We start from the raw sequence: 9,902 nt of genomic DNA on the forward strand, positions 1-9,902 counted from the left end.
GTACGTCCCGCAGCGTTGGGTGTGCTTCCGTGTGGCCGTGACTGCAGTCGCCATCCCCTCTCACCTGGTTGTGCCTGGTGCCTGCACTCCCGCCTGGCCGTCTTGTGCTCCTCCTCGTCCAGCGTCTGCCCTCAGCCTCCTGTGTCCTCTCCCTTGCTCCTTGCTGCGTGTCTGATACTCCTCCGAGCTGCCCTTCCCACCCCTGCTATGCACATAACACCCCCCCCTCAGATGCAAAATTTGGCATATGATTGCTATTACTGCAGCTCTGTCCTCAGTAGACTTCAGAGTGAATGTAGATATTTCAGGCAAATAACCTGAGCAAGCCTCAGAAGAAGTGGGGCATTAAAATTGTTGCAGATTTTAGGTCTTGGTCCCTCGGGTCCCTCTATCTTAAGTGTGGCTGTTGTTGTAAATGTGGCTTTGCTTCAGTGGTGGTGGCTTTTCTGTGCTGAGGCAGCTGTGGCAGGGGTATGTGGGTGGGTGAGGGTCTTCACGGGGGCTGCAGCATCCAGATCCCAGTAGCACTAGTTGAAACTGGGACATCTCCAGGAGATCAGCAGCATGAAACGGAGAGCTTCTTATTACACCACCACCTGAGCAACTGGATGGGGATGTGCACGTGGGGATGGATGGAGGAACCCACCCTATTTGGGAAGATCCATGACTGTGTCACCGCGGTGGGACTGGGGACTGCCATCCCAGCAGGCTTCTGCTTTCGTGCTGGTTTAGGACGTGCTGTCACCATTTCTCATCGTAGAAGATATCTGGAGGGACCTTAAACACCCGAAGAATAACTCTCCACGGATGAAAGCAGATGGCTGGGGGGGACAAAACTCCTCCTCAACATCACCAGCTTGTGATGCTCCTTCAGTGCTGCTGGGTTACCGTCCCAGAATAATTCCTGTTTTGTCAAGCTTTTATTGGGATAACACAGAAAAAAATTGCAATTTTGGTTCCCTATTGAGGCTCCTAAATAAAAATGGCCTGATTTTGAGATGTGCACATAGACGACCAGCATTTCTTGTCTCAGCCTCACTTCTATAGCCCTGGCTTTGATCTTTCCTTAATTTGAGCTGTCACCTAAAAAAAAACGAGTGAACTGATTGCATTGTAAATGGGAAAAATAAAGCTGAAGCCCTCACCTTATCACTGTGAACAAGCCACGCCACTCCACTGAGGGGTGACAAATGTCACCACAGCTGTCCTCCAAAAAAGGGGTCTGAGTCCCCCTCCATCTCCACTTGCCTTGGTGTGATCTCTGTACGGCACCGGTTGTTGCCAAATTTACCCTAGAAGGAATTTCTTTACAAGGAGCAACACAGTCTGCTGGATTTCCTCTTGAGCATCTTAAAATTTGCATTTAATTGCCAAAAAAAATCAAGCACAGATGGCGAGGTGCTGGGGACCATGTCATCCCCGACGCCAGCACCCTTGCTATTTTTTGAAACCCTTCCAGAGACTGGCAAAGGCATCACTTTTCTTGTGCCCCTTTTGCTGGTTTACAGGAATGCTACCAAGACTCCTCCAATAACAAACCTGCACCTCGGCCATCCCAAAAATTCTCTTTTCCTGTCACTTTCAGCTGGGGTGCACAGGGGTCTGGGGATGGGTGGCTGTGGGTCCCCCTGCATGATGCTCATGGCTCCTCATTTTTTGCAGGTTCCTCATCACCGGCCCGCCCTGGCACACCACTGGCTGCCTGTGGCACCCCACCACCACCACCTCCCCGACCCCCTTCCCGGCCCAAGCTGCCCCCCGGCAAGCCCCCCGTCGCTGACGTGGTATGTTGGGGGGGCTGCATTTGGGATGGTTAATGGAGTGGAGCAAGTCATTAAGAGCAATTAACTAGCATGGGTTGGTTGGGGTTTCCCATAGTTCTTTCAGGTGGAAAAATGGTTGTGGTGGCACCCCACCACCACCACCTCCCCGACCCCCTTCCCGGCCCAAGCTGCCCCCTGGCAAGCCCCCCGTCGCTGACGTGGTATGTTGGGGGGGCTGCATTTGGGATGGTTAATGGAGTGGAGCAAGTCATTAAGAGCAATTAACTAGCATGGGTTGGTTGGGGTTTCCCATAGTTCTTTCAGGTGGAAAAATGGTTGTGGGCATCTCCCGCTCTGCCTCCCGGCACAGCCCAGTGATGCCAACAACAGGTGGGTCATGGGGTGGGAAAGGCCCAGCAATTTTTGTTAGGGGTCCCCACCGCCATACTGAGCCAGTTGGGCTCTGTCCCACCTCCCCAGGCTGCTGCAGGTAAGTTATAGAGAAATTTTGGAGTGATGCTGTGGATATAAAATAATTCCCAAAGGATCCATAGGGACCCAAGGAACTGGTCCAGAGCCAGTTGGCTCATGGTGGGCACTGCTCCCTTCCTGATGCTGGAAAAATCAATATAATAGTAATTTAAAAATCCTGGAACTCCTGTGCTGGGTGCGGCTGGGGACTTCAAACACCCAGACTCATGCAATGGTGGGCATCTTCTGCTGCTTTTTTAGGTCTAGACTAAAACTCTGTTGGCACTAAAAGAATTGCTCAATTTTGCACTAAGCTGGCCTGGAGGTAGAGGGTTATGGCTTCTGTTTGTTTGATGCAAATGTTGCTGTGGGTGTTTTCTTTAACCTTTTGTTATTTTATGTGTGTTTTTTCTACAGTCCAGGCCTTTTAGCCCTCCTATTCACTCCTCCAGTCCTCCTCCGATAGCACCTTTAGCCCGTGCCGAAAGTACTTCTTCCATATCTTCCACCAATTCCCTGAGCGCAGCCACCACTCCCACCGTTGGTAAAAACATACAGCACTGCTCTTCTTTCACCTTTCCTACCTTTCAACAGCCTTAAAAAAAATTCTGAGTTTTTTCATTCACTAGGTTGTTCTTTGGGTTCATGTTCATTAATTTTCATCAGGTTTTTAAATGCAAAAAAAGGGATTTGAGGGACGTGAGGGATCATGAACATGACATTGTTAGGGAAGCTTTCTTTGTAGCAGCTCTCAGTATTGTGAAAAACGAATGTTTGAGGGTGGAGGTTATTACCGAGTGCAATATAAGATAAAATGTGGTTATGGTCTGTAAATCTGGCCAAAATAAGACTATTTTTTTTTCTTAATTTTTTTTTCTTTGCAGGCAATACTCTTACCCTGGAGGGGAGGGGGGCTGGAAGCCAGACCTTGGGATCCAGGAAACAACTGATGTTAAATCTCTTTGAATATCTTAAATTGATAATTCCCCTTAAAGTGGTAGTGGAAAATGGGATTTTGGCAAAGGCTTTTCCAAACCGTTGATGTATTCTAGATCAGAACGAAGCACTGCAGGTCTTTTTTGGTAGAATGTCTTGAAAATTTTCAAGGGTTTTGCTCCCCCTTCGCCAGGGGCCTGAACCACAAAATGCAGATGAAGGCTGGCTGGCAGCTCCCAGGCTCTGTGTGCTGGGTCCCCTTCGTCTCCTCCATCCCCTTGTCCCAGCTGCCGGCACTCCCTCCTCTGCCACCACTGCTCCTCGCTTCAGCAGCTCCATCTCCTACCAGGAATCACCTATTTTCTCCTTTTTTTTTTTCTTCTTTTTTTTTTTCCATGGTTTTTATGGTGAGCACGCCTGGGCTACATGGTAGAGAAGGAGCTTGGCCAGCCTAGGCTGGCAAATGGGCTCTGTAGAGGGACCTGAATCCCCAACCCTCCAAAAAAAACTTGGATGGTCTTCATGGATGCTCAGTGTTTCCCATCGGCTGTCACCTTACGAGCCATCGCCACCCCAACACCATCTTTGGTGGCTGGGAGACAACGGGGTGGCCTGAGCTGATGGTTGGAAGACAATGGGTTGGAAGATGATGGGGTGGGCGATGTCCCCCTGGTGTTGGTGCCCACCTCCCTGTAGGTTTACTGGAGTCCCCGACCTGCGTCTCCGTCCTGTTGTTCGCTTCACTCTCAGGGTGTTGTAGATGCTTGTTACCTGTTTGCCGGCTGTTGGTCACCATCACGGCATGCTGCTGGAAACCAAAAATTGCATCTCGAGCGAGTGGTTGGCCAACCCTGGTGTGTCGGCTGTCGGTACTGTCTGTGCTCGTTGTCCCACAGCTTTGGCTACTCTTGAGGGGGCCACTGGTGGCCTAGGCTGGCACCTGTGATGGCCACAGAGCACTTGGTGCTGTGGGGGTCAACATGATTTTGGTGGAGAGGAGCAGCCAGAATGAGGACAGGGACGGCTGTGGGGGCTGCAGAAGAAGCAGCTGTGAAACGGGGCTGTGTGCTGGTCCTGCGGGCTGAGTAGGCGAAGCAGGCCTGGCTCCCTTAGGCTCTTGGTTGAACCTTATTTAATCTTATTTTTTTATTTTTTTGAACAAAAATTACCAGTTGATGTTTTTTAATCACCTCTCCACCCTGAGCAGCAGGGCCTGATGTGGCTGGGCAGGGAGGGGTGAGAAGCTGTGCCCAATGGCCCCGGCACCTCCCACGCCCTCCACAGGGGCTTTCCTTGAAAAAAGAGGCAAAATTTGGGCTCTGGGGTCACCCCTGGCAGGGGGACACTGAACAGGGCAGCCAGGAGAAGCCCCTACAAATTGCAGGTGTTGCTCTGGGCAAACACAGCTGTGGGGGCCGTGTTGACAGGATTTGGCCTGGGAAAAGGCCAAGTGGCCAGGGGACAGGAAGAGGGGCACAGGGCCTTTAGGAGCCACCCTGGGCAAGCTCAAGCATCTCCCCATAGCCTCCACCAAGGCAATGGTGTGAACCTAATTTGGGGGTTTTTTCATACATAGAGGCAAAGATAAGGTGAGAGGTGTGCAGGGCAGGGCGGAGGGGGGGAGCAGGGGGCCACCAGGACACCCCAACCTTGCCACGGGCCCAGCTCTTCTTTCCTGTGGCAAAGTCCAACAGACATTTTTGTCCGAGAGCATGTGGAACAGCGGTTTTGTTCCTCTGTCCCCCCTGTGCTGGTCTGGTTTGCTTTCCGTGTGGTTGCATGTGCAGTCTGAATAATTTATCGCCAAGAACAACACTGTTATTTCTATGTCAGCGCCCTTTCTGTTATTTTCCTTGTTAAAACCTTCCTCTGTCTTTCTTTTCCGTTGATACAGTGCACTGCTTGGTTTCAGTTGGGATTTGGTGTTTTCATTCTTTTTTTGTTTGTTTTTCTTCTCCTTTTTGCTTTTCTTCTGCTTTGTGTGTATCAGAAGATGATGCTTTTGTTGACAAACTGCCCACCTTTGAAAGGCGCTGTGAGACGCCTGCAGGTACTGTACTCGCAGGGCATCACTGGGGTACGGGCGGCCGCGGGCACCCTGAGCCCCGGCACTCATCGCTCGCAGCACCTTGCATGACAGTTTCTCAGTGACACGCAAAAAAGGACGTCGAGGTGAAAGTCTGTCACCTTGTGCATTCAAAAGGGATAATTTAACAGCTAAAAATGGTCTTTTTTGCCCCCTTATCACTAGATATTTCAGCAGTACCTGGTAATAATGTGGCTTTTGAGGTGGTGTGAGCACAGGGAGCTGGATGTAGCGGGAAAGGGAAAGAAAATTCCCAGTTAGGCACCTCCCGCTCTATGTGTGCGTGTGTGTCTGTGGATCTGCAAGTTGTGTGTCCTGAAACACAATGGAAAATGCCTGGGGTTCGCTGCCGCTCGTCGCGCACGTTGGCATCCCGCCGGGAAAGGGCTTGCCAATGGAGGTGAAGATGAGGGGTTTGCCAAAATACAAGGGCATGAGCTGAGAGGCCTCTTCTTCTCTAGACTGACAAAAAAAAAAAGGGAAAATTCCCCCCAAATACTTACCAAGCGGGCAAAACCACTCTTCCATCTGGGCTTCCATAGCTTTGCTTTCTGCTTTCTGCTTCCTAAGCTGAAATCCAGCGTTTCACAGCCTCCCCTCTCCTTGCACGTCAACACCCAGCAGCGTCTCGCCCCCGTCCCTGTAGCAAGAGAAATGTCCTGCTCTGTGACTCACACTGTGTCCTTCTCTCTCCCTCTCCCTAACCTTTCCCCTCCCGCTTCAACTCCTGGCCATACAGAGAATGAACAGCCTTCCCTCGTTTGGTTTGACAGAGGAAAGTTTTATTTGACTTTCGAAGGTAAGTAGTGCCCAGCACACCCGGTAACGACTCCACTCCCCTTGCTCGTGCTCTCTGACTCCCAGGGTTTTCCTCCGAAGACTCCAATCCGGGCTTTTCCTTGCCCAAATGCTATGGCTCCTTAGATGACATCGCAAGTTTGACCAGAATAATTTTGATTTGGTTTGTGCCATTTGTTCCCGTGATCTTTGTTTATTTATTACAAAACAAAACAAAAAAAAACCAAAAAAAAAAAACCCCAGAAACCAACCAAACCAAACCCCAAAAGAATGTTCTTGTACCAAGACTGCAGTGAAAACCAGAGAGCAAAACCGCTTGCACTGTCGAGGAACTTAACTCTGTCAACCAGGGCTTCTTTCTACTCCCCCTCGCAAGCTGCTCATTACCCTGAGTGGGCCATGGCCCAGTGTGATTAATCAAAAACCAAAGGGTGATGCCGAGTCAGGGTTCCCTCCCCACCTCCCATTGGACTTTTCCATGGTGAGGGGTGGGGATCACAGCCAAAATTGTGCCAGGTTGTGGTGCTGGGGCAGTCGGTTGGGGGCGTTGTGGGTTTTGGGGTCCCTTGTTGAGGAGAAGGTGCACTGGGGAGGATCTGGGGGAAGAAGAGCCTGTTTCAGGGCAGACGGCAGCTTCTCCAAGCTGCATCATATCTTGTGGAGGGCAGAGGCATGGGTACCATGGTGGCCAGCCCTGCTCCAACAGCCCCATGCCTTTGGAGGAAGCCTCATCTTGCACACCCCATGTCATCATTTGTCTTAAAAAACCCCAAGAAAAGTAGGAATAGATGCTGTCAAACATGAAGGAAGTGCTGTGAAGCTGTTGTGGTGCTTGTGGGCAGGGCTGGGCTGGGGGTAGGTAGGGGACGCTTCTGGCACAGGGCATCAAATCACAGAAACATTAAGGTTGGAAAAGACCTCCAAGACTATCCAGTCCAACCATCAACCCAACCCCACTATGGCTACTAAACTGTGTCCTGAAGGAGACTGTAGTGAAGTGGGGGGGGTTCAGTCTCCTCTCCTCAGTAACAAGTGATGGAGTGAGAGGAAGTGGCCTCAAGTTGTGAAAGGGCAGGGTTAGTTTGGATCTGAGGGGAAATTTCTTCCCTGAAAGAGTGGTCAAGCACTGGAAGGGGCTGCCCAGGGCAGTCTGTGGTGAAGTCCTCATCCCTGAAGGGATTTAAAAAAGCCCCGTTTTGGTGAGTGGGATGCCATCGCAGTGGCAGAAGGCAGGGATGGGGATGGTGGTGAGCACAGGGTTTGGTTTCTTCTTCTCCTTCTTCTTGTCTTTCAGTTGGCCACAGCTGCAGGACCCTCGGCCCCGATGGTCCCCTCTCCAATGGCAGCTCCCGGCTTAGCCATGGGAGGGGACTGGGCAGGAACCGCTTCCTCCTGATGCATTTTTTTGCTGTTTCCAGCTGAAACCCCACTTGTTGGGTTTGCTTTCCCAGTGCCACCTTCCTGCCTGGAGCTTTGGGAAGAGCTGGTGGGGATCAAGCCAGCTGATGGCTGGGTCCAAGCAGCCACCTTTGAGGTTAACCCTGGCACCATGCATCCTCCCTGCTCTCCGTTTCCTCCTCCTCCTCGCTCGAGCACGTCCAGCATTTGGGGGTTTTCTTATGGTTTTTGCTTATTAGTGGTTTTGAATAGTATATTGGGATTTCTGTGTGTTGTTCTGGCAGCATGAATGGTTTAGAGCAGGGGCATGGGTTTGTGTGTGAGAAGGAGCTGTTTTGTTTTCACACGCTGGATTTCCTCATCGATCCCTAAATCTTTGAGTTCAACTTGGGGCACGAAATGCCAGAAGAGACTTGATCTTTTGTGGCTGGGTTTGGGGTTTTTTTTTGTGTGTGTGAAGATCCATGCATTTGCAGAACATGGAGTAGTTTGGTCTTGTGCAGAAAGACACAGTGCAGCTTTGGTGATGCTGGTGCTCATGATGCTGTATTTTCCACCTTCGTCTAGGGAAAAGTAGAGGCAAATGAACCTGGTGCACTGCTTATGACTGGATCCAAAGCTCCGTAAAGTGGATTGGCTTGGGGTTTTTTTGGCATTATCAGGTCATTTTGCCAAAATGGAAATTTTCTAAAAATGACTTCTGAAGCTGTCACTGAAAAGCCAGATTTTTGGTGGAGGCGTGCTGCAGTAGCTAGACTTGTCTCTCAAGTTTCTGGAAAAGAATTCTAGGGCTTAAAAATAGATTATATTTTTCTTTTTCCATTAAAGTTTTTATTAAAAAATGCATTTAGTCTCTGAAGCCATTAAGAGATGACTATATTGGTTCATGAGGGAAGAGTGGAGGGACCCGAGACCCAATTCCATCCACATGATTTGCATTCAAAGCCAGATCAGAAACATGGAGGAGGTGTTTTTGCTGCTCAGATGAACTCAGATTTTCAAAGGCAGCTGAGCCCGGAGACAGAGATATATGAGACGAGCCAGTTTATCCTCGCACGTAGGATTTTTCATTTTCTATGGAGAATGAAGGAGTCTCATAGATGTAACGGTGGAAGAAACGAGAGAGTGAAAATCGGGGAAAAAGGCACATTGGTGTGAGATGCCCACCCTTCTTTCAATGCTGCGGCATCGTGGGGCGTGTTTGGGAAGCTGATTTTTTTAATTCTCCCAAAGTATGATGATTTTATTGCCCATCTTCCTCGGCTGCGTGGTACCTCCAGTTTTCACACCCCTACAGCCATCCTGCTTTTGAATCTCTGCTTTGGGGTGGATGCAGTGAGAGCATCCCACTGCATCCCAATTTGATGCACTAGGTATGGGGAGCATGGATGTGCTCCCTCATCACCCACTAGTGCTGTCTATGCAAAAAAATTATTACAAAAATAAGTTACCTTACCAGTCTGCTACCGTTGTGATAGTTGGTGATTCTGGGGAGCTGCTCGTGCCTTCACGCGTGGTTGGTACTGAAATGAAGCATCTGATTTGTAACGGGAGGTTTGCCCAGTCCCTGACACACAGCTCAGGGCTGCATCCTCAAGATTTGGGGAGCCGCTGGCTGCCCCTCCCAGGCTCGTTAGGGTAATTAATGAGTGTGTGATGATGGGTCTGTCATGCGCGGGTTAGATGTTCTGTCTGTCCGTCCCATGCACTGGGACAGCCGGATGTGCTGCATCCTGAGCATCATTATTCTGGGACTGAAATCACTCATAACCCCTCTTTAGTCTCTTAAGTTGTGTGACCAAGAGGCAGATGTGTGGCTACATTAATTTTTTACGCTTTTTAGGCTACTTTAGACATTTGAAGGGAAAACCCCAGCAGTGGAAAGGCTCCTCTCAGAGAGAGCAGCTTTGGTTTCATACGTTAACACACTGCATGAATGGACATATATGTAAGGCGTGAGGAATCAACCACCACATTTTTATCAACATTAATATATCGAAACTCAAAGTGTAATTTAAGTGGCAGAAGCACTTTCCCTGGGAGATGTTACAAATTTTGATTTGCTGCACCCAAACCCTATTATTTAGATATAATATTACATATTATCGCACAAAATTTGTAGCAGCAAGCCGGGACCTGATTGCACATCACCAAAAATGATGATTTTTAAAGCCAGCCCGGGAAAACACCACATTTTGCTCCACCGCTTTGCTTTTTCCCTCAGAGGTGCTGCCCTTCCCCAGGCCAGGATTTCATCTCCTGCGGCTTGGGCTGACACGTTCATGTCCTAAAAGTCCCAATTGTAATTCCTGATTTCCAATGATTTGCCTATTTACTGTAGCATCCTGCAGGTTTTGCAGGGTGAGCGGCTGTTTGCCAGGCAGAGAGAGGTCCCTGCAAGTTGAGGTTCAGGCAGCGTTGGGGGGGACCCTGCCGCCACCCTCTTTCCC

General features: G+C 49.8%; 1 protein-coding gene across 1 annotated transcript in view; it reads left to right on the top strand.

Annotated features, from left to right (window-relative positions):
* The window catches only part of SGIP1 (SH3-domain GRB2-like (endophilin) interacting protein 1), a gene marked incomplete at its 5' end in the record, with an annotated part of 14,336 nt that overhangs the window by 492 nt on the left and 3,942 nt on the right, over nucleotides 1-9,902 (top strand). The window contains 3 exons of the mRNA XM_010191133.1: nucleotides 1,662-1,784; nucleotides 2,652-2,778; nucleotides 5,996-6,055. Coding sequence (XP_010189435.1) covers nucleotides 1,662-1,784; nucleotides 2,652-2,778; nucleotides 5,996-6,055 — 310 coding nt within the window. The remainder of the gene's footprint in view (nucleotides 1-1,661; nucleotides 1,785-2,651; nucleotides 2,779-5,995; nucleotides 6,056-9,902) is intronic.

This window comes from Mesitornis unicolor, unplaced genomic scaffold, assembly GCF_000695765.1.
Source record: "Mesitornis unicolor isolate BGI_N332 unplaced genomic scaffold, ASM69576v1 scaffold44868, whole genome shotgun sequence".
In the NCBI taxonomy this organism is placed as follows: domain Eukaryota; kingdom Metazoa; phylum Chordata; class Aves; order Mesitornithiformes; family Mesitornithidae; genus Mesitornis; species Mesitornis unicolor.